Raw genomic sequence first — 25048 nt, forward strand, 5'->3', positions numbered from 1 at the left:
TTGCTGCCTTTTGCATTCCAATTGCTTCTGCAGCTTCTGTGGCATCTCCTGCCCTCTGATCACTGGCCATTAACAGCTCTCTCAGTTCTTGGTTTGTAGCTTTCTTTCTAAAGCTTATCCCCTTTTCTGAACACAAATCTTTCAGGGCTTTTTTGTCAAGGCCCTCATATGCTCTTTGCTCACCCATTGCAACTGTTCTTTAACCAACCAAACTCTCAATCCCAAAATTCAAATTTGGATAGCGTGGGGTTCTGACCCAAAGCTTAATTGACCTGGTTCTGTGGATCCAAGCACGACTACGCCACTGTGACAATGCGGTTCTGGCAGAACCCAACTGAGAGTGCCAACTCAGGACAAATTGCTCAAACAGGGCAGTTACAGCCCAAGGCTGGGGTTTTTTCCACCTCTAAGGCAAACCAAACCAGCCAGACTAAGAGGACTTCGGTCTCACCCCACTGGCTAACCGCAAGTCTCACAAGCAATCTCCTTAGACACTCCAGTTTCCCAGTATTACCACCAGTGCCACTCGTTATGGGGACGAATGGTTGTGAAAACCAAGACCCCAGTAAAAGAAAAAGGTTCTCCTGATCCCAAAGGACCAAGCCCCAGACCCAGGTCAATATACAAATCAGATCTTACCCACAAATCACGCTGTTGCCAATCCTTTAGAATCTAAAATCTAAAGGTTTATTCATAAAAGGAAAAAGATAGAGATGAGAGTTAGAATTGGTTAAATGGAATCAATTACATACAGTAATGGCAAAAGTCTTGGTTCAGGCTTGCAGCAGCGATAGACTAAACTGCAGGTTCCAATCAAGTCTCTGGAATACATCCCCCGCTGGGATGGGTCCTCAGTCCTTTGTTCAAAGCTTCAGCTTGTAGCAAAGTTCCTCCAGAGGTGTGAAGCAGGATTGAAGACAAGATGGAGATGAGGCATCAGCCTTATATAGTCTTTTCCAGGTGTCAGAACACCTCTTTGTCCTTACTGTGGAAAATTACAGCAACATGGAGTCTGGAGTCACATGGGCAGGTTCCTGCATACTTTGCTGAGTCTCAAGGCATATTTGCCTTCTCTCAATGGGTCCATTGTATAGCTGATGGTCCTTAATGGGCCATCAAGCAGGCTAGGCAGAGCTAACACCAGTTTGTCTGGGATGTCACCCAGCAACATAGCATAAGTTTGAAATACAGACAGTATAGAGCCAGTATTCATAACTTCAACTACAAAATTGATACACACATATAGACAGCCTAATCATAACCAGTAAACCATAACCTTGTCTTAGACACCCCATGTCAAGGCTGTATCCCTACTTTGAACTTTAGGGTACAAATGTAGGGGCCTGCATGAAAACTGCTAAGCTTATCTACCAGCTTAGCTCTGGTCCCGCTGCCACCATTCTCGATGGATTCCCTCCCTGGGAAGCCTTGAGAAACCTTTCACCAATTCCCTGGTGAATACAGATCCAAACTGCTTGGATCTTAAACAAGGAGAGATTGACCCTTCCCCCCTCCTTCCTTTCACCAACTCCTGGTGAATACAGATCCAAACCCCCTTTGGATCTTAAAACAAGGAGAAATCAATCAGGTTTTTAAAAAGAAGGCTTTTAATTAAAGCAAAAGGTAAAAATCATCTCTGCAAAATCAGTATGGAAAATAACTTTACAGGGTAATCAAACTTAAAGAGCTCAGAGGAATCCCCTCTGTCTTAGGTTCAAAGTATAGCAAACAAGATAAGCACTTTAGTAAAAGGTACATTTACAAGTTGAGAAAACAAAGTAAATCTAAGACGCCTTGCCTGGCTTTTACTTACAATTTTGAAATAAGAGAGACTTGTTTAGAAAGATGGGGAGAACCTGGATTGATGTCTGGTCCCTCTCAGTCCCAAGAGCGAACAACCCCTTAAACAAAGGACACACACAAAAGCCTTTCCCCCCCCAAGATTTGAAAGTATCTTGTCCCCTTATTGGTCCTTGGGGTCAGGTGTCAGCCAGGTTACCCGAGCTTCTTAACCCTTTACAGGTAAAAGGATTTGGAGTCTCTGGCTAGGAGGGATTCCATAGCACTGTACACAGGAGAGCTGTCACCCTTCTCTTTATAGTTATGACACGCCCCCCAAATCACAGATAGTGTTGGACGTCCGGTTCCACACTGGCTGTGATTTCTTCCTGGAGCTTTAGGAGAAAACAGAGTTAATAAAACACATGTACCTTTAGACATACTACTGATTATATAAAAACTAACAATATGTTTTATTTCAAGAACAATTGTTAACCAGTTAACTCTGGGAAACTTTCCCGGGAGAGTGCATCAGCCACTTTGTTAGAAGCTCCCGAAATGTGTTGTATTTCAAAATCAAAATCTTGGAGAGCTAAAGTCCACCGAAGAAGTTTTTTGTTATTTCCCTTGGCGGTATGAAGCCACTGTAGCGCAGCATGGTCTGTTTGTAGTTGGAACCGCCGTCCCCAAACATATGGGCGTAGCTTTTCCAGCGCGTACACAATGGCGTAGCATTCCTTTTCGCTGATTGACCAGTGGCTTTCCCTCTCAGACAGTTTCTTGCTGAGAAACACGACAGGATGGAATTCTTGATCCGGTCCTTCCTGCATTAAAACTGCTCCCACGCCTCGCTCGGACGCATCTGTGGTTACTAGGAACGGTTTGTCAAAGTCTGGGGCCCTTAGCACAGGGTCAGACATGAGTGTTGCCTTAAGCTGGTTAAAGGCCTTTTGACACTTATCAGTCCACTGAACTGCATTTGGCTGTTTCTTTCTGGTTAGGTCTGTCAGCGGGGCGGCGATTTGGCTGTAGTGTGGTACAAATCGCCTATAATATCCGGCCAAGCCTAAGAAGGATTGGACCTGTTTCTTTGACTTTGGAATCGGCCACTTTTGGATAGCATCCACTTTGGCCTGTAGGGGATTTATAGTTCCTTGACCCACCTGGTGCCCCAGGTACGTCACTCTGTTTTGGCCTATTTGACACTTTTTAGCCTTAACAGTTAGTCCTGCCTGCCGGATGCGCTCGAAGACTTTTTTCAGGTGCTCCAGGTGTTCTGTCCATGAATCAGAAAAAATGGCCACATCATCGAGGTAGGCAACTGCAGATTCTCCCAATCCTGCTAGGAGACCATCTACAAGTCTTTGGAAGGTGGCGGGTGCATTTCGCAACCCGAAAGGGAGTACATTGAATTCATACACCCCTGCCTGGGTGACGAAGGCTGACCTTTCCTTAGCGGGTTCATCTAGTGGTACTTGCCAGTACCCTTTGGTTAAGTCTAAAGTAGAGATGAATTGGGCATGTCCCAATTTTTCCAATAGCTCATCTGTGCGTGGCATTGGATAGTTGTCAGGACGAGTTACAGCATTTAGCTTACGGTAGTCCACGCAAAAGCGTATTTCCCCATCTGGTTTGGGAACTAGAACCACTGGAGATGCCCATGCACTGCTAGAGGGGCGGATTATACCCATCTGTAGCATGTCCTGGATCTCCCTTTGTATAGCCGCTTGGGCATGAGGTGACTCCCGGTAGGGTGGGGTTCTAATTGGGTGAGCATTACCTGTGTCAATGGAGTGGTATGCCCGTTCGGTCCGTCCTGGAGTGGCTGAGAAAATCGGTGCAAAGCTTGTGCACAGCTCCTTTATCTGCTGTCGCTGCAGACGTCCCAGGGTCGTGGAGAGGTTCACCTCTTCCACGCCACCATTCCTTTTTCCTTCATAGTAGACACCTGCAGGCCACTCCGCGTCATCAGTTTCCTGGGCTGTAAACTGGCAAACGTTTAATTCTCTAGAATAAAAGGGCTTAAGAGAATTAACATGGTATACCTTAGGCTTTATGTTGGAGGTGGGGGAGGCTATGAGATAGTTAACAGCTCCTAGGCGCTCCTGGACCGTGAATGGTCCTTCCCACGACGCTTCCATTTTATGGGCCTGGAGCGCCTTTAAGACCATGACTTGGTCTCCTACTTTGAAGGACCGTTCTCTGGAATGTTTATCATACCAGGCCTTTTGCTCTTCCTGAGCATGCTTTAGGTTTTCTTTAGCAAGGGCTAAAGAGTGTCGGAGGGTGTTTTGTAGGTTGCTTACAAAGTCTAGAATGTTAGTTCCTGGAGAAGGCGTAAACCCCTCCCATTGCTGCTTCACCAACTGTAATGGCCCCTTAACCTCGCGGCCATACACAAGTTCAAATGGTGAAAACCCTAAACTGGGATGTGGTACAGCCCTGTAGGCAAAAAGCAACTGCTGCAACACTAGGTCCCAATCATTGGAGTGTTCATTTACGAATTTACGTATCATGGCCCCCAAAGTTCCATTAAACCTCTCCACCAGACCATTGGTTTGATGGTGATGAGGGGTGGCAACCAAGTGATTCACCCCATGAGCTTTCCACAGGTTTTTCATGTTCCCTGCCAGGAAATTAGTTCCCGAATCTGTAAGGATGTCGGAGGGCCACCCTACCCTGGCAAAAATGTCTGCTAATGCCTGGCACACACTTTTAGCCTTGGTGTTGCTTAAGGGTACAGCTTCCGGCCATCGGGTAGCAAAATCCATGAAAGTCAGTACGTACTGCTTTCCTCTGGGTGTCTTCTTTGGGAAAGGACCCAGAATATCCACAGCTACTCGCTGAAATGGGACCTCAATTATGGGTAGTGGCTGGAGAGGGGCTTTAACCTGATCTTGGGGCTTTCCCACTCGTTGGCACACCTCACAAGACCGGACATAATTAGCAACGTCCTTGCCCATTCCCTCCCAGTGGAAGGACTTCCCCAACCGGTCTTTGGTTCTGTTCACCCCAGAATGGCCACTGGGATGATCATGGGCTAAGCTCAAGAGCTTTACCCGATACTTAGTGGGAACTACCAACTGTCTTTGAGGATGCCAGTCTTCCTGGTGCCCACCAGAAAGAGTCTCCTTGTATAAAAGTCCTTTTTCTACAACAAACCGGGATCGGTTAGAAGAGCTGAGAGGCGGTGGGGTGCTCCGTGCCGCCGCCCAAGCTTTTTGAAGGCTGTCATCTGCTTCCTGCTCGGCCTGGAACTGTTCCCTTGATGCTGGAGACATCAGTTCCTCCTTGGACTGTGGACTGAGGCTTGGTCCCTCTGGAAGCGATGCAGGTGCTGGGGCTGTTTCCATTGACTGTGAACCGCTGTCCGCTGGTGCACTATGTGGTATTTCAGGCTCTGGCTGAGCCTCTTGGGTAGGGTTATCTGCTGCTTCCACCAGTTCAGACTCGCTGGTGCCCTCTGGCATTGGAGTTGTAGACGGGCTTGCAAGCGCTGGACTCAGTGCTGGCAATGGTTCTGGTGCTGGGTGCGTTGCCAGTTCCGGTTCCGGGACTGGCTTTGGCTGGGTCTCTGGGATTGGATCCACTACGGCTGTTGCAGTCGTTGGCAGGGGATCCGGTTCCACCACCTGTGTTTGGGTCTCCGGTAACACAGACGGGGCCCTGGTGGACGGCTCAGGAACAGGGATGGGGGTGAAAGCTTGCTTAGCCTGGCTGCGGGTGACTATTCCCACCCTCTTGGCTAGCTTCACATGGTTGGCCAAGTCTTCCCCCAGCAGCATGGGAATGGGATAATTGTCATAGACTGCAAAAGTCCACATTCCTGACCAGCCCTTGTACTGGACATGCAACTGGGCTGTAGGCAAGGTTACAGACTGTGACACGAAGGGTTGAATTGTCACTGTAGCCTCAGGGTTGATGAGTTTGGGGTCCACTAGGGATTGGTGGATAGTTGACACTTGTGCCCCAGTGTCCCTCCAAGCGATAACCTTCTTTCCGCCCACTCTCAAGGTTTCCCTTCGCTCCGAGGGTATGAGAGAGGCATCTGGGTCTGGGGTTCTTTGGTGTGATTGGGGTGTAATGAACTGTAATCGGTTGGGGTTCTTGGGGCAGTGAGCCTTTATATGCCCCAGTTCATTACATTTAAAACATCGCCCTGCTAAGGTATCACCGGGGCGATGTTGGTTGATGGAGACTGGTGTGGTGGGGTGAGAAGGCGTCTGGGGTTTCCCTTGGGATGTGGGTGGGGCCTTGGGTTGTCCCCGGTGATAAGGTTTTGTTTCGGCTTGCCCCTTCTGATATTCGCTCCAACTGCTACTAGCTTTTTTCTTTTCTGTCACCTCCACCCATTTGGCTCCAATCTCCCCCGCCTCGGTTACAGTTTTGGGCTTCCCATCTAGGATGTACCTTTCTATTTCCTCAGGAACACCCTCTAAAAACTGCTCCATTTGCAATAGGAAGGGCAACTCTTCCGTAGATTTAACATTTGCTCCTGATATCCAGGCATCCCAATTTTTCCCAATGTGGTAGGCATGTCGGGTAAATGACACATCAGGTTTCCACCTTAGGGCTCTGAACCGCCGACGGGCATGCTCAGGTGTTAGCCCCATTCTGATTCTGGCCTTGTTTTTAAAAAGTTCATAACTGTTCATGTGTTCCTTAGGCATTTCAGCCGCCACCTCTGCTAAGGGTCCACTGAGCTGCGGCCTCAGCTCTACCATGTACTGGGTTGGAGGGATGTCGTATCCAAGGCAGGCCCTTTCAAAATTTTCTAAGAAGGCCTCAGTATCATCGCCTGCCTTGTAGGTGGGGAATTTCCTGGGATGGGAAGTGGTACCTGGAGAGGAGTTGTTAGGATGGTCTGATGCACCCTGCCTAGTCCTTGCTGCTTCCAGTTCCATCTCTTTTTCTTTCAGCTCCATCTCTCTTTTATGGGCCTCCTGTTTGGCTTTTTCTTCTCTTTCTCTCAGCTCCATCTCTCTTTTATGGGCCTCCTGCTTGGCTTTTTCCAGCTCCATTTCTCTCTTGTGGGCCTCCTCTTTGGCTTTCTCTTCTCTGTCTCTCAGCTCCATCTCTCTCTTGTGGGCCCCCTCTTTGGCTTTCTCTTCTCTGTCTCTCAGCTCTATTTCTTTTTCTTTCAGCTCCATAGCTCTCTTGTGGGCCTCCTCTTTAGCTTTTTCTTCTTTGGTAGTCATTTTCCTGGTTTTCTTGTGCTGGGTCACACCCCTCTGCAGTTGACTGAAACTGGGATGTACTTAGCTCAGGCTCCTGCTGAGTGTTGCTGAGTTAACAGAGACTTTCTAACAAGCTACTCCCGAGGATGTAAAAAGAAAAAAGAAAAAAAACAATTCACCTTGTAAATTACCTTTACTAGATCAAAGTTTGCTCACTTATTGAACCGTTCTCTTAACAAAGGACCTTGTTAAAAAAAACTTAACACCTCTGCCTTCAGGCAAGGAGAGATAAGATATGCATCTACCTTCAGCTCTGCTTTCCAAGCAGCTAGAAGGAAAAAAAAAATCTCTTACTGGCTTTTGGGTTTAAAACGATCCCACCGCTGTGCCACCATGTCAAGGCTGTATCCCTACTTTGAACTTTAGGGTACAAATGTAGGGGCCTGCATGAAAACTGCTAAGCTTATCTACCAGCTTAGCTCTGGTCCCGCTGCCACCATTCTCGATGGATTCCCTCCCTGGGAAGCCTTGAGAAACCTTTCACCAATTCCCTGGTGAATACAGATCCAAACTGCTTGGATCTTAAACAAGGAGAGATTGACCCTTCCCCCCTCCTTCCTTTCACCAACTCCTGGTGAATACAGATCCAAACCCCCTTTGGATCTTAAAACAAGGAGAAATCAATCAGGTTTTTAAAAAGAAGGCTTTTAATTAAAGCAAAAGGTAAAAATCATCTCTGCAAAATCAGTATGGAAAATAACTTTACAGGGTAATCAAACTTAAAGAGCTCAGAGGAATCCCCTCTGTCTTAGGTTCAAAGTATAGCAAACAAGATAAGCACTTTAGTAAAAGGTACATTTACAAGTTGAGAAAACAAAGTAAATCTAAGACGCCTTGCCTGGCTTTTACTTACAATTTTGAAATAAGAGAGACTTGTTTAGAAAGATGGGGAGAACCTGGATTGATGTCTGGTCCCTCTCAGTCCCAAGAGCGAACAACCCCTTAAACAAAGGACACACACAAAAGCCTTTCCCCCCCCAAGATTTGAAAGTATCTTGTCCCCTTATTGGTCCTTGGGGTCAGGTGTCAGCCAGGTTACCCGAGCTTCTTAACCCTTTACAGGTAAAAGGATTTGGAGTCTCTGGCTAGGAGGGATTCCATAGCACTGTACACAGGAGAGCTGTCACCCTTCTCTTTATAGTTATGACACCCCATTTGACCCCCTTTATACAAGATTTGGGTGCCACTACAGGACCTTGGTTGCAACAATGATCTATATGGTCCCAGATTATATCAATAACGTCACACCAGGGCATTGGGGGCAGCACCCGCAGCAGCACAGCACCCCTGGGACCAGTCTGCCCCAGGGCCCCTCCTGCCCCCCATTTCATCCGTCTCCTCTGTCTCTCGCAGGCTTCACGCTGGCCGGGCTGCTGACATACCAGGGGATGAGCCCCATCCTGGACGGTGCTGGGCGGGTGGAGGCGCCCGAGTGGGACGAGATTGGCCAGACGGGGAAGTGGGCGCAGGAGCCGGGGCGGCCCAGCTACCGTGTGCTGTCTCCAGTGGTGTCGGCCTTCATCAGTGACCCGAACCCCCAGGCACTCGGCCTCTCCGTCAGCATCCGCTTCAGCCACCCGGTGCCGGTGAGCCCCTGGGCTGGGCATGGGGGGAGGGGAGCCTGGGGCGCTGGGGGGCAGAGCCTGGACCCATCTCTAGTAACACCCCCCACTCCGGGCAGCAGGCGAATCCGCCTCCCGCACAGGGACAAACTGATGTTCTGTGCCCCCAGCCCAGCCCAGCCCCTCGTACCCCCCCGACCTGCCCTCTCGGGGCCTGGGGAGACCGGCCCCAGCCAGGCCCCCATCCCGCTCCTGCCCCCCCATGCCCCAAGCGTCTCTCTGTCCCCAGGAGAACAAGACCGACCTGCGCCTCCTCTGCGCCTACTGGAAGCCTGACAGCAGGCGCTGGGCCACCGACGGCTGCACCCTGCAGAAGTTGAACGCCACCATCACCCGCTGCCAGTGCAACCACCTGACCAGCTTCGCCGTGCTCATGGCCTTCTACGAGCTGGAGGTAGGCGCGGCCCTCGCTGGGCCTCTGGTCAGGTCTGGTTCTGCTCTTCCCCTCAATCCTCCCCAGCAGAGCGGGAGTCACTCCAGATCCCCCTGGAGTAAAGCCATTCCTCACTGGCTGGCGGGGCCCTGGATCTGATCAGGGGCACAAGCAGCCACCCCCCAAAGGGCACAGGGAGACTCCCCAAGTAGCAGCGACCCAATGTGCCTGGCCAGGACGTTGGGTAAGGGGGGCCCGGGCCGCGCTCCACAACAGCTCAGGAGCCTTCTGCCCTGCAGCCCTTCCCCGCCCCCCATCAGGTGCACTTGCTGGGTGGGGTTTGGCTGTGGGGCCAGAGCAGGGGGAGCAAGAGGGGAGTGTTGGAATTAATCCAGGGAGGGCGAGGGCCTGTTCTGCCCGTGTTGGAGCCGGGGGGAGAAGAGAAATCAGGTCCCCGCCCTCCCTGGATTAACTCCTGCTCCATTGAGAGCAGAATGTCCCGGCTCCATTGGGAAAGGGCCAGTGCTGAGAATCCATCAGGACCCCGGGGAAGCTGTCCCAGGGTTAATTTACCCTCCCTGCCAATATCCAGTGTGACAGTCTCGCTTCCAGCCCTTTGGCTGCTAGACTGAAGAGCCCATGATCACAGTCCCTATAGACTGACCGAGTGACCCCTTCCCTGTCTTTGCTAATCCAACTGAGCTCCTGGAGTCTGTCACTACAGGGCAGGTTTGCAAATCCTTTCACCAGCCTCACAGGCCTTACCACTATTAATGAAATAATCTTATTTATTATTACTGATCATTAGTACACAAGGAGACTTCAAACATTAGAACAGAAGCACATGCTTAAAGTTAAGCACCTGCTTTACCATGTTGCCGATTCAGAATTCTTTCCCACACCCCAAGCAGGAGCTCCTAAACCTCTTGGGTTCTTTTAGTAAAAGCCCGGTTTAAAGTGCCCACTTTCATTTTCTTTGACTTTGTCTCATTCCTCCCGGCTTGTCTCTCTGTTAACCCCTGGAACACTCCGCTAACGAGACGACGCACAACTGAAAAACACAATCCCAATTTGTTTATATATATATTTATGTCTACACAAATGAAATTAATGGGCAGCAGGTTTAAAACAAATAAAAGGAAGTTCTTCTTCACCATTCCTTACCCATCCTGGCTTATATCCATTAATGGACTTAACCTCCATGAATTTATCTAGTTCTCTTTTAAACCCTGTTATAGTCCTAGCCTTCACAACCTCCTCAGGCAAGGAGTTCCACGGGTTGACTGTGCGCTGCGTGAAGAAGAACTTCCTTGTATTTGTTTTAAACCTGCTGCCCACTAATTTCATTTGGTGGCCCCTAGTTCTTATATTATGGGAACAAGTAAATCACTTTTCCTTATTCACTTTCTCCAGACCATTCATGATTTTATATACCTCTATCGTATCCCCCCTTAGTCTCCTCTTTTCCAAGCTGAAAAGTCTTAGCCTCTTCAATCTTTCTTCATATGGGACCCATTCCAAACCCCTAATCATTTTAGTTGCCCTTCTCTGAACCTGTTCTAATGCAAGTATATCTTTTTGGAGATGAGAACTATCCACGATGACTCCAAGATCTTTTTCCTGACTCGTTGTAGCTAAATTAGCCCCCATCATATTGTATGTATCGTTGTGGTTATTTTTTTCCAATGTGCATTACTTTACATTTATTCACATTAAATTTCATTTGTTATTTTATTGCCTAATCACTTAGTTTTTTTAGATCTTTTTGAAGTTCTTCACAGTCTGCTTTGGTCCTAACTATCTTGAGCAGTTTAGTATCATCTGCAAACTTTGCCTCCTCATTGTTTACCCCTTTCTCCAGATCATTTATGAATAAGTTGAATAGGATTGGTCCGAGGACTGAACCTTGGGGAACACCACTAGTTACCCCTCTCCATTCTGAGAATTTACCATTTATTCCTACCCTTTGTCCTCTGTCTTTTAACCAGTTCTCAATCCATGAGAGGATCTTCCCTCTTATTCCATGATAACTTAATTTACATAAGAGCCTTTGGTGTGGGCCTTCTGGAAATCTAAGTACACTATGTCCACTGGATCCCCCTCGTCCACATGTTTGTTGACCCCTTCAAAGAACTCTAATAGATTAGTAAGACATGATTTCCCTTTACAGAAACCATGTTTTCTTTTGCCCAACAATTTATGTTTTTCTATGTGTCTCACAATTTTATTCTTTACTATTGTTTCAAGTAATTTGCCTGGTACTGACATTAGACTTACCGGTCTGTAATTGCCAGGATTACCTCTAGAGCCCTTTTTTAAATATTGGCATTACATTAGCTATCTTCCAGTCATTGGGTACAGTACCTTATTTAAAGGACCAGGTTACAAACCATAGTTAATAGTTCCGCAATTTCACATTTGAGTTCTTTCCGAACTGGTGAATGCCATCTGGTCCCGGTGACTTGTTACTGTTAAATTTATCAATTAATTCCAAAACCTCCTCTAGTGACACTTCAATCTGTGACAGTTCCTCAGATTCTTACCTACAAAAGCTGGCTCAGGTTTGGGAATCTCCCTAACATCCTCAGCCGTGAACTCTGAAGCAAAGAATTCATTTAGTTTCTCCGCAATGACTTTATCATCTTTAAGTGCTCCTTTTTTATCTCGATCATCCAGGGGCCCCACTGGTTGTTTAGCAGGCTTCCTGCTTCTGATGTACTTAACAAACGTTTTGTTATTACCTTTGGAGTTTTTGGCTAGCTGTTCTTCAAACTCCTTTTTGGCTTTTCTTATGACATTTTTACACTTAATTTGGCAGTGTTTATGCTCCTTTCTATTTACCTCACTAGGTTGTGACTTCCACTTTTTAAAAGATGCCTTTTTATCTCTCACTGCTTCTTTTACATGGTTGTTAAGCCACGGTGGCTTTTTTTTAGTTCCTTTACTGTGTTTTTTTAATATGGGATACATTTAAGTTGAGCGTCTATTATGGTGTCTTTGAAAAGTATCCACGCAACTTGCAGGGATTTCACTTTAGTCACTGTACCTTTTAACTTCTGTTTAACTAACCCCCTCATTTTTGCATAGTTCCCCTTTCTGAAATTAAATGCCACAGTGTTGGGCTGCTGAGGTGTTCTTCCCACCACAGGGATGTTAAATGTTATTATTTTATTGTCACTATTTCCAAGCGGTCCTGTTATAGTTACCTCTTGGAGCAGATCCTGCGCTCCACTCAGGACTAAATCGAGAGTTGCCTCTCCCCTTGTGGGTTCCTGTACCAGCTACTCCAAGAAGCCGTCATTTAAAGTATCGAGAAATTTTGTCTCTGCATTTCGTCCTGAGGTGACATGTACCCAGGCAATATGGGGATAATTGAAATCCCCCACTATTATTGAGTTCTTTATTTTGATAGCCTCTCTAATTTCCCTTTGCAATTCATCGTCACTATCACTGTCCTGGTCAGGTAGTCGATAATAGATCACTTCTGTTATATTCTTATTAGAGCATGGAATTACTATCCCTAGAGATTCTATGGAACATGTGGATTCATTTAAGATTGTATTTCATTTGATTCTACATTTTCTTTCACACATAGTGCCATTCCCCCTCCCACCCCCACATGACCTGTTCTGTCCTTCCGATATATTTTGTACCCCGGAATGATAGTGTCCCATTGATTGTCCTCACACCACCAGGTTTCTGTGATTACTATTATATCAATATCCTCCTTTAACACGAGGCACTCTAGTTCACCCATCTTATTATTTAGACTTCTAGCATTTGTGTACACTTTAAAAACCTGTTTTCTGATGTGTCAGATCCTTTTTTTTGTGAATGTTTCTCATCTGATCTGGCCCATACTTCATCCTCTTCCATCCTCTCCTCCTGACTAAAACCTAGAGAATCTCTATCAATAGACTCTCCTCTAAGAGAAGTCTCTGTCCGATCCACGTGCTCCTCTGCAGCAGTCGGCTTTCCCCCATCTCTTAGTTTAAAAACTGCTCTGCAACCTTTTTTATCTTAAGTGCCAGCAGTCTGGTTCCACTTTGGTTTAGGTGGAGCCCATCCTTCCTGTATAGGCTCCCCCCATCCCAAAAGTTTCCCCAGTTGCCAATAAATGTAAACCCCTCCTCCCTACACCATCGTCTCATCCACGCATTGAGACTCTGAAGCTCTGCCTGCCTACCTGGCCCTGTGTGTGGAACTGGGAGCATTTCTGAGAATGCCACCATAGAGGTCCTGGATTTCAGTCTCTTCCCTAGCAGCCTAAATTTGGCTTCCAGGACATCTCTCCTACCCTTCCCTATGTCATTGGTACCTACATGTACCACGACCACCGGCTCCTCCCCAGCACTACACATAAGTTTATCTAGATGCCTCGAGAGATCTGCAACCTTCGTCCCAGGCAGGCAAGTCACCATACAGTTCTATATAATGCCTGCAGCTGTAATTTTCACTCCATGCATGTGAAGAAGTGAGGAATTTTACCCACAAAAGCTTATGCCCAAATAAATCTGTTAGTCTTCAAGGTGCCACCTGACTCTTTGTTGTTTTTGTGGATACAGACTAGCACGGCTACCCCCGATACTTGACACCATCTAATTTGGGGTCTCCCAATCCTCTTATCTTCTGCATCTATGTTTAGCACCTTGTTTCCTGTTTGTTTTTCTGACTTTCTTGTCACAACCCCACACCATGTGAGCCTGGTTCCCTCAGCTTTTCTATAATTGGTCCTACTTTCACTCTTGCCCTAATTCCCTCATTTCGAACGTGGTCCCCGTCCTTGTAACTCCAAGCATCCATCTTAACATTTTCACTTCTTCTGTCTTCAAGAATAGCTCCTGGCTCTTCCTCAGTCCCTGGCTTTCGGAGCCATACAAAAGTGCAGCCCTGATCACCATCTTCTAGATCTTACCTTTCTGTTTGATAGGTGTTCTCCTATCGCAGAGCACTCCCTTGCTTCTCGCCCTTTACTCCATGACTTTCCCAGTCTGCTTATAAGTTTCTTGTTGAGTTGATCATTTTCCTGTACTATGATAGAACTGTACGAATGGAAGGGACTTTGAGAGGCCATCTAGTCCAGTTCCCTGCACTCATGGCAGGACTAAGTATTATCTAGACCACCCCTGAAAGGTGCTTGTCCAACCTGCTCTAAAAAATCTCCAATGCTAGAGATTCCACAACCTCCCTGGGCAATTTATTCCAGTTCTTAACTATCCTGACAGGAAGCTTTTCCTAATGTCCAATTTAAACGGCCCTTGCTGCAATTTAAGCCCATTGCTTCTTGTCCTATCATCAGAGCTTAAGGAGAACAGTTCGTCTCCCTCCTCCTTGTAACAATCCTTTATCTACTTGAAAGCTTTTATCGTGTCCCTTCTCAGTCTTCTCTTTTCCAGACTAAACAAACCCAATTTTTTCAATCTTCCCTCATAGGTCATGTTTTCTAGACCGTTAATCATTTTTGTCGCTCTTCTCTGGACTTTCTCCAACTTGTCCAACTTGTCCACATCCTTCGTGAAATGTGGCGCCAGAACTAGACACAATACTCCAGTTGAGGCCTAATCAGAGCGGAGTAGAGCGGAAGAATTACTTCTCGTGTCTTGCTTACAACACTCCTGCTAATACATCCCAGAATGATGTTTGCTTTTTTTGCAACAGCATTACCCTGTTGACTCAGATTTATCTTGTGGTCCATTATGACCCCATCCACAAGGCTTGTTTCCCTGCCAAAGAAAGCTATCAGATTGATTTGACAGGATTTGTTCTTGACAAATCCATGCTGACTGTTACTTATCACCGTATTATCTTCTAGGCGTTTGCAAATTGATATCGAACCTTCTAAAACTTCTGTAGCTTTCCTAGTGGCTGGCCCTAGACTTACACGCCCATTGTCTTCCTGCAGGAGAGCATTGAATTTACAGACCATATACTCTGATTTCTTCTGCTGGTTTTCATGCCGTTTCTTTCCAATATGCATCTCCATGTCTCGCTGCATCTTCCTTCACTTCCTCTTTCCTCTCCCCCCACGAGCACTACGTCATCTGCAAAAAGCATGTGCCAGGGGGCCACTCTCTGGCTGCTTTCTGTCAATGCATCCAGCACCGACGTGAACAAAAAGGGGTTTAGTCCCAAGCCTTGATGTATTCCAGCTGTTACTAGAAACGGTTCCCTTTCTCCACATGAACCTCGCGCTCTGGCAACAGCACCATCGTACATGTCCTGGACACGTCTGGTAGAAAAGCTTTATTCACTCAATGAGGGGTGTCAGGATCAGGCCCCTGCATAAGGCAAACACCAATGTCGGTCGCCCTTCAGCACTTGCAGAACTCACTCTCTGCCCTGGGTCTCTCTGCAGGGAAAGCGGAGCGGCAGAAGCAGCAGTTTTTGCTCTTTCTTTAATTCAGCCTTAGACATTTTGAAGTCCATGTGTGGAGACGGGAGTGCGGCGTTATCATTGGAGGTGAGAGGCTCTGCCCGCTGAATGTGACCTGAGGGCTAGTGTCCCTGTGTGTGCCCCAGAGCCCTGCGTGATGCTGTGCTGGCAGGGCCGGCTCTAGGTTTTTTGCTGCCCCAAGCAAAAAAATTTTTGGCTGCCCCACACCTGAGCCCTGGGCTCTCACCCTCCCCCCCCCGACCAGTGCCCTCCCGCACCCGCATGTCATTCCACCCCAGCGCTGGGCTCTCCCCCCCACACACACCCCCTGCCGCCCCAGCCCTGGGCTCCCCACCACCAGTGCTGACTCCGCCCGCTCCCCCCTCGCCTCCAGCTGGTCAGGTGCTGGCAGGGTCGGGGTAAACAGCGGGGCTCCCGGGCCACGCCTCAGCCCAGGGTCCCTCCAGCCAGGGCTCCCACCTCCAGGACCAGCCGAGACCCGGCAGGGGGCTGAGGAACCGGGGCAGGGTAGACCCAGACAGAGTGGAGCCCCGGAGAGCAGGACGTGGGCCCCGCATGGCAGCGCCCCGCCCTCTATGGCCCTGCTGCTGCTGCTGCTTCTGGCCACCCTGCCACAGTCCCTGGGCGGCTCGGGCCGCTTCGCTCAGCCCCAGCTGCAGCGCTGGGGGGCGGCCGCCCTGCGGCATCTGCAGGCAGCTCCATGTGTCCCGTGGGGTTGCCCCCAGCCCAAGTGTCCCCCGCTTGGAGCCTGCTCAGCCCAGCCACAAAGTGCAGGTGCTGTTCCCCGCTGCACGAACTGCAGCAGCCTCAGGGCGCCTCCCACCCACGATGCACTGCTGCTGCCAGGGCCGGCTCTACGCTTTTGAAGCAAAAAAAAAAAAAGATTGCCAGAATGCCGCCCCTGCAAATGTGCCGCCCCAAGCACGTGCTTGGTTTGCTGGTGCCTAGAGCAGGCCCTGTGTGCTGGGTTAGGAGTTTCACTGGGCGGGAGGGAGACATGTAGATACTCTTCAGAAAAGATCTGTGCCCTCCACTGCTGTGGGGTGGGGGAGGGGGGGTGCACCCTCTAGTGGTGTTTGTCTGTGTCTGCGCGCACATGCCCATAGTGGTGTGAGTGCACATTTGTGTTTGTCCACCCACATGCGCCCTCTAGTGTTCAGAACTGTTGTTGTTCATCAGAGGTGCTATACTGCTGACCGTTAATGGGGATTCTCCTCAGCTCATCTGTCAGTGACCTGAGTTTTCCAGGCAGCAGGATCTGGGCTCTATCCCTGTCCTGCTAGACATTTCTGAGCAGCTGCCGGATGCAGCATAGAGACAGCCTAGGAAGCCGTGGACTTGTGACAATGTTGTTCCCTGGCATCTGTAATGGAGGGATGTGGGAGCGAAGAAGGAAGGACAAAGGGTTCTAGCCCCAGTTAGCTTCAGGTCCCAGTGGGGCCCCGAGTCAGCCTCAGTGGACCCCCTTTGTAAAGGGCTCCCCCTCTGAGAGTACTGCAGCCCCCTCAACTGGGAGAGGCTGTGATACCCGATGCCCCCTGGGAACACACGGGACCTGGCACCTAAACCCCCGGACTCCTCGCTCCCAGGGCCTTTCCTTTCCTATCCCCAGAACGCGACTCTCCCTTTCAACGCCCTCCTGAACAGCACCTCCCTCTGGGATGGCGGAGACAAGGGGGACGTGGGGTCCGCCCTGACGGTCCTGCTGCTGAACGTGGAATGGGCTGTGCTGGCCACTGCGCTCCGGTCTCCGGATAAGACAACACAGAACATGATGACAGAGTCGATGGGTGAGGGGGGACGTGTGGCTCTCAGCGCCACCTGCTGGCTGCCGTGAGATATGGGGTTACACACTGTGCCCCAAATCCACTGGAAGTTAGAGCCTATATACCATTGTGGATGTGAGCCTGTGTTCAGTACAGACACAGACCAGCACTGACCCTGCACCAGGAAATATAACCCAGCCCCGCCAGTGCCCCCGGAGCAAAAGCAATGCCCGAGAAGGGTTTAAATGTAATATTTGGCATTCCACCACTAGGGGCTGCCACGCTGAGCCAGTTGCCACCCCCCACCCCGAATACTCTCCCTTCTGGGGACGCAGCAACCCCAGGGAGACACAGCCAGAATGGGGGGAGGGGATACGGGGGGTGATCAATGGAACTCGGGGGGGGGGGGGGGCACCAAATTTCCACCTCCCACAGTGCGAAGTGCCCTGAAGCCCCCCAGCTCCAAGTGGAGTGGGAGGGGGGTGGAACTGGCCCAGAATGGACAGATTCCCAGGGAAGGGGTTTCACAGTGAGGGGCTCTGTCATTCCTCACCCCCACCCCCCTGCAGCTATCCAGACGCGGCTCGTCACAGGAAACTGCAGCCGGGACACTGAGGTCTTCACGCTGAGAGCTCACGAGGAGACGATGGTCGTGCACTGTGATACAGTCACCAGGGCAGCCACACGAGGTACCATCCTGGGGATGGAGACACCCAGAGCCCAAACCACAGCACAGAGCAGTTCCCGGGCACCGAACTCCACTCTGGGTTCCCCATTTCTCCCTCCCTCCCTCTCCATGGATCCCCAGGCCGGGCCCTGGCCTCTGTCTCTAGCCCTGGAGTGCTCCTTGCTGGCTGAGCCAGTGGTTCTCAGGCTGTGGCCATGGAGCTGACGCCTTCGTTCCTGGCTGTCCCACAGCTTGAGCCCCGAGCAGTGAGGAGTTGGGGGCGCAGAGGGGAGACGGCTCATGAGAGGGTCTCTGGTATGAAGTGGGCCCAGAGAATGGAAAGGGCAGGGACGGCCTGGTCTAGCTAGATCCTCAAATGCAGATGTGGGGGACCAGGGTAACATGTACCCTCAGCTGCCATATTCAGGGCCCCGAATCCTCCAGCACCAGGGGAAGCTCATCTCTGGCCAGCCCCTCTCCTGGTCTCGCTGAGAAACTGAATCTTCATCTCTGCATCCTGAAGCTAGACGTTTCCATTGGGACGCCTTCTTGGGGGCTCCGGGGGAGGAGGCATTATGGTCCAGTGGCTAAATCTTAAGAGTTGTGGTCAGGATCCTGGGTCCCATTCCCAGATCTGCCACAGACTCACTGTGACCCCTGGGCACCCGGCCGGCTCATTCTTTGCCATAGCGTCCCCAGCTCCCTAACGAGGGATCATCTCCTCTCCCAGCAGGTTTGGGGGCTGCTGCTTTTATTTCCTACTCGACCCTGGACTCCATCATCAATGCGACACTTCTCAGCGAGGGAAATCTACCAGCTGGTGGGAAGCTGGAGAAGAGTCATCTCAACTCCAGGGTGGTGAGTGGGGCCATCGGAAACGGGAGACCCATTAACCTCTCCAGACCAGCACACTTCACCCTGCGCCACAGACAGGTGCGTGGAGGGAAATCCCCTCACTTTGCTCCATATCTGGGGCTCCAGAGGGGCCTATAGAAGGCACCATCTCCTGCCGGGCATTTGGACCGTGCCGCCTTTCTGGATCCCGATGGTCCTGAGAAGCGGCGGCCTCCTTATTCCCGATGCACTGGGGCTGTGTTACTGGAGGAGGTTATCGGGCGTCGCACCATGACACATGGCTGTGCAAAGTGCTCTAGGGGAGGAGTCGGCAAACTACAGCCCGTGGGCCGCATCTGGACAGGAAGCCATTTTAAGACAGCACACGAGCTCCCGCTGGGGTTGGGGGCCGTACCATGCAGCTCGGCCCCAATCTGGTTGGAGCGCTGGGTTGGGAGACAGACCACATGGCTCGGCCCCACTCCGGCCTGGGCAAAGGGTCATGGGCCTCACCACATGTCTCCCAGAAGCCACGGCATAGCCCCGCTCCAGCTCCTACATGCTCCAATGACCCCCTCCGGTGCTCCAATGGGAGCTGCAGGGGCGGTGCCTGCGGATGGGGCAGCGTGCAGAGACGCCTGGCTATGCCTCTGCGTAGGAGCTGGAGAAGGGACATGCCACTGCTTCTGGGAGCTGCTTGATTTAAGCGCTGCTTGGCCCCTGGACTCCTCAAGTTCTCCCCATGCCCCAACCCCCTGCCACAGCCCTGATCCCCCTCCCGCTCTCCAAACCCCTTGATCCCAGCCCGGAGCACTCTCCTGCCCCCCCAACCTCTCATCCCCAGCCCCACCCCAGAGCCTGCACCCCCAAACAAAGCCCTCAACCCCTCCCACACCCTAACCCCAATTTTGTGAGCATTCATGGACCGTCATACATTTTCCATTCCCCGAAGTGGTCCTTGGGCCTAAAAGTTTGCCCACCTCTGCTCTAGGGTAACAGCTCCGCCTAGCTCATCCCTGAGCCGGAATAACTGGAAAGCCACTTTCTGTAGAGACTGTGGTTCAGGGAATCAGCATGAAACACTTTGATACGGTAATGAAATGTTTATGGTGCTTATATGTATGTGTGCACACAGCACTGCCCTCTGCTGGATGCAGTCAGAACTGCTCAGCCATGTGCCACGTTCCTTATTGTGCTAACGGCTAGCAAGGATTCATCTCCCTTTTGCTCCAGTAGCAGGGCCTATGCTTTTGGAGCATCAGGATCTCCGTTCTCTCTCTGCTGTCACCGGGATGGCCCCAGTGGGCACTGGGGGCTGCGTGGGGAGAGCCGTGGAGCTGTAGGTGGCCTCGGGTTCGCTATAGACATGTGATAACAGAAACGATGTTCTGTGGTCCTGGGAGGATGAGGATGATTCTGTTGTGTTTCCAGGCCAAAAAGGAGGAGGAAGAGGCTCTCTGCGTCTACTGGAAAGTAGAGGCTGAGAAAGGCAGCTGGTCTCCGGACGGCTGCACCACCGTGCACACGAACAGCACTCACACCAACTGCAGCTGTGACCATCTCTCCAGCTTCGCCGTCCTAATGGCTCCCACCACAGTGACGGTATCTCACCGTGAGACTCGGATCACAGGGCTGGACCCTGAGCTCCGCACTCAGCCGTGGGCAAAGCTCTCCCTGGAGCCACTGGAGGCTTTGCTGCACAAAAGGCTGAGTCGGAGCCGAGGGGGCTGGGCTGGGGTCACTGGTGATTGTCCCTTTGCTGTGTTACAGGAGAGTTACGCACTGACCATCATCACCTACGTGGGACTGACCCTCTCCTTGCTCTGCCTTTTCCTCGCCATCCTCACCTTCCTCCTGTGCCGCTCCATCCGCAACGTCAGCACCTCCCTCCACCTGCAGCTCTGCCTCTGCCTCTTCCTGGCCGACCTGCTCTTCCTCGCTGCCTTGACCCGCACCGGCAGTCAGGTACGGCCTGATTCTCCCCTGCTCTGTTCCTCAGGGCAGGGCTGGGGTGTGTGGCTTTGAACCCCTTTGTGATCCCCGGATTCTGGGCTGTGCAGGACATAGAGGGGATTCCCGGGGGGATGTTTCCACCCCGTTAGGCCCCTTCACACTGGGCACAGGGTCTGAGTGTCCCCAACCCCTGGAGTTCAGCCACTTCTATCCCTATGTCACAGGCTCCCTGTGCCTCGATTCCTCTCCTACGTGACTTGCCAATGGTCACCCAGGGACTCTGTGGCAGGGCTGGGAACAGAACCTGGATCCCCTGAGCCCTGCTCCCCTGCTCTAACCACTCATCTCTGCTCCCTTCCTGCATCAGCAATGTGCACCCGCAGGACCCATGGAGCTCTATAACTGGAGACCTGTCCTAGCAAGAATCCCGGTGTGACCCCCCCCCCCCCCCCAGGCAGGTCTCCCCCATACTCAGCATTTCCCTTCCCCACCGCAGTGTCTCTCTGTCTCCCCCAGGTGGCGTGTGCTGTCATTGCTGGCCTCCTACACTACCTCTTCCTGGCCTGCTTCACCTGGATGTTCCTGGAGGGGCTGCACCTCTTCCTCACCGTCAGGAACCTGAAGGTCGTGAATTACACCAGCGCCAGCCGGTTCAAGAAGAGATTCATGTACCCGTTCGGCTACGGCTTCCCAGCCCTGGTGGTGGCGATTTCTGCAGCGGTGAATCCTGATGGCTACGGAACTTCCACACAGTACGTGCAGCACCCATCCCAAAGGGGAGCTGGGATGTGGCTTCCATGCGGTTGTCCGGCTCACCCCAGGTCTGACTTGCACCTAGATTTCCTGGCTCACCCCACCAGGGAGCTGAATGTCCCCCTGGAACCCTTCCCATCCCCAGTCACACTAAGCTGCCCCGAGCGCTGCAGTTGAGTTCCCACCTGTCAGACATCTACACTCCTCACCCCACTGATGATGTGGAAGAACAAGCCAGAAAGATCCCAGCGTGACTCCCAGCTCCCAGGCTGGGTTTGTGGGGCTGGTGGTTAGGAAACAAATGCACCTTCTTCCCGTGTGCAGATCCCTGAGGATCCCCCCTCTAAAGTGAGCGACTCCACTAAAACAGGGCGTGGCGTGTTCTAGACACCCCAGGTGAGATCCTCAGCTGGTGTAAATCAGGGTAGCTCCACTTCCTTCAGTGCAGCGAGGCCAATGTCCATCCGCTGCATGTCTGGCCCTCCAGCAATACTGCGCCCATCCACCAGAAAGGGTCATTTGAGGAGGTGAAAGAGGAAGTGGGGGCTGAAAGCAGGAGATGCTGAGGTACATGGGGAGGGCTGTTTGACTGCTGCCTGCAAGAGAGTCAGCCATGTCACAGGCAGGCTGAGATCCATCTCGCTTTTGAGAGCCAGCTGCCCTGTGACACCCCCTCTCTGCCCCCGGGGCTGAAAAAGGTCAATAATCCCATTAACGTCACCTTCTTCCTCCCTCCCTCTAGCTGCTGGCTCAGCCTGAAGAGCGGCTTTCGTTGGAGCTTCCTGGGTCCAGTCTGTGCCATAATCCTGGTGGGTACCTCACAGAACCACAGGGCCCCATTCTCCTCTCACCTCTGCGACCCCATTGATTTCAGTGAAGCAGGGAGGAGAACGTGGCCCATAAAACACAAGGAAAGACCCAGTTAGGTCCCACCTGGCTCATCTGCTGTGGTCAGTCCCGGGATGAGTCCCTGTGCTGTATCCCCAGGCCTACAGCCTTTACTCGGGCACAGCTCCCATGGACGTCAGTAGGAGTTTTGCCAAGTGAAGACAGAAGAGTTTGGCCTAGTCTAGTTAATGACCCAAGGAACGAGGAAGGGACAGGGCTACGCTCTGCAGCGTTTTTTGTAGGGAGGGAAACAAATGTCCCTAAATATTCCTCCGTACCCCCTGGGGAAGTTGCGGGGAGGGGAAATTGTTACAGCCTGAAAGTGGCAGGAAGTATTCTAGAGGCAGAATCTGGAATCTCTGAACCAAATCCCGCTCTCAGTTACCAGTGTAAACCCAAAATAACTCCTGACTCCACTGGAAAGGCTCCATATTTAACTCGGAGCAGCATCTGACCTCTGTGATCCCATTGATCCATCTCAGCCCTGGCTGTGCTGTCAGCTCCATGCATGGGGAGGGACCAGGAGCTGCCAGGGGATATTACAGAAGAGGGGATGATTCCCACCGGAAATGAGCAGTCCCCGGTTCTGCAGTGTTCGGCTCGGTCCCCTGGGATCGTTCTCTGCCTCAGCTGGAGTCACCAGCCCCGGATGTGATGTTTTACAGGAAATATTTCCCACTGTTCCCACAGATAAATATAACGTTCTTTGCCCTGACCCTGTGGATCCTGAGAAACAGACTCTCCTCCCTCAATGCAGATGTGTCCACCCTCAGAAACCACAGGTGAGACGGCAACAAAACAATCCTGGAGGGTCAGATACCTTGGTTTGGAAGGTCCTTGGCACCAGAGGGTGGGAGGGATTGCAGGAGGGGAACAGCATATCTAGGATCCATAGGAATGAATTCCGAGTGTGTTTGCATTGACAGTAACCCTGTCCCACACAGGAAAGCCGGGGCCGGTAGCTCCACCCTACCCTGCCCAGATCCTCTTGACCCAATTGCTCTCCATAGGGTTATTGTAACAGGATCTCTCCATCTGCCTTTATCCAGGTTACTGACCTTTAAAGCCATCGCCCAGCTCTTCATTCTGGGCTGCACATGGAGCCTTGGTCTCCTCCAAGTCGGCCCAGCAGCCACGGTCATGGCATATTTATTCACCATCGTCAACAGCCTGCAGGGAGCCTTCATCTTCCTGGTGCACTGTCTCCTCAATCGCCAGGTAACAGCCACAGCCCGTCAGCGCCCAGCACCTTCACCGGCCTCGCGGTGGCCATGTCTGATCTTCTCAGAGTTAGTTACATAGTGCAGTGACCGTGTCCCTCACTCTCCAGGTGAGAGAGGAGTACAGGAGATGGATCAAGGGATTCCGAATGTTCAGCACGAAATCTCAGACATACGATCTATCCATGTCTGCTGTCCCCACCACCAGCACCAAGACGGTAAGAGGTCCTCTGCTCTGTTCCAATACCAGCCTGTGAAACAGTCATCTCTAGCTGGGTCTCATCACTGCTGTAAAGGTGCTTTGCCCCCCGAATGATGCAGGATTGGTTATGAGCCAGTTGGGAACGTCACTGCAAGTGTTAGTGAGAGTCGGTCACTATCCAGGAGTATCCTAGATGTCTTAGGCACCAGAACAGAATGCCCTGTCCTGGCACCTCCGCGTTCCCTTCCCTTGGCTCTCCTGAGAGCTCCAGGGGTCACTCAGGTGGACTAGGCAGGCATTGGCTCTTGCAGTGTATTGATCTGAATAGATCAGATTGTCCCCTGGGATTGAAACCTTGTCAGTGCAGACGGATCATCCCCAATGAGCAGTCAGCGCCATGAAGAATTTCCCTTGGCCCCATTATCCCTAAGGATCAGGATCCAGGGGCTCTGTGTGTCGCCTCCCAGAGACAACCCACCAGTTTGCACATTACGCTCTCAGTGGCCTTGGAACCTATTGTCATTTTTCTGCTTTTCTTGCCAGGAGTAACCCTTCTGCCAGGTGGAGTCGGCAGCCACCGGGGCCGGGTTCAATACCTAGGGGTTCCAATACAAAACCAAACCGGCTGGAGCCCCCTGTGACGTTGCACTCCATATGCTTTATGGAAATATGCTCATGAATATGACATAACTGGAATATGCTTTATGCTAAATACCCCTTGTATGGTGTCTTTAGAAAGCTTGTAATCTACTAAGTGTGTTCATCCTATTTGTTTGCATGTGTTATTTCTATATCTGGAGTTAGGAGAATAAGATATAAACCTGTATCACTGATGAAAAACATATTAAGTGGAGGCCATTAAGGGTGCTCCCGAAACAATCAGTTGTAAATGGCCTTAGTTACTTGAAAGCCTCCCTGTGTACGTGTGGGCCAGCCAATGGGGAATGGAGACTGGGGGGCTTACAGTGACATGTGACCATTCACCTGATAATGAAATCCATCTTAAACCTGGTACTTTTCCATTTAGAAGGAGGGGTGAGCTATTATCAGCAGGAGAAAAACAACTTGATATATGCCATCATGTGCCAGCAATGCCCTTCTGCCATGAACATTGGCCAAACCGGACAGTCTCTATGCAAAAGAATAAATGGACACAAATCAGACGTCAAGAATTATAACATTCAAAAACCAGTCGGAGAACACGTCAACCTCCCTGGACACTCAATTGCAGATCTCAAAGTCGCAATATTCCAACAAAAAAAACTTCAAAAACAGACTCCAGCGAGAAACTGCAGAATTGGAATTAATTTGCAAACTAGACACCATTAAATTAGGCTTAAATAAAGACTGGGAGTGGATG

General features: G+C 50.9%; 1 protein-coding gene across 1 annotated transcript in view; it reads left to right on the top strand.

The window, feature by feature from the left end:
- Positions 1-24296, top strand: part of LOC135891953 (adhesion G protein-coupled receptor E2-like) — a 46977-nt gene extending 22681 nt beyond the window's left edge. The window contains 9 exon segments of the mRNA XM_065419638.1: positions 8370-8602; positions 8868-9032; positions 20443-20637; positions 21142-21377; positions 22121-22187; positions 22957-23048; positions 23316-23484; positions 23597-23704; positions 24232-24296. Coding sequence (XP_065275710.1) covers positions 8370-8602; positions 8868-9032; positions 20443-20637; positions 21142-21377; positions 22121-22187; positions 22957-23048; positions 23316-23484; positions 23597-23704; positions 24232-24237 — 1271 coding nt within the window. The 3' untranslated portion in view covers positions 24238-24296.
- Positions 24297-25048: the final 752 nt, after the last annotated feature.

Source organism: Emys orbicularis, chromosome 19, assembly GCF_028017835.1.
Source record: "Emys orbicularis isolate rEmyOrb1 chromosome 19, rEmyOrb1.hap1, whole genome shotgun sequence".
NCBI classification, from domain to species: domain Eukaryota; kingdom Metazoa; phylum Chordata; order Testudines; family Emydidae; genus Emys; species Emys orbicularis.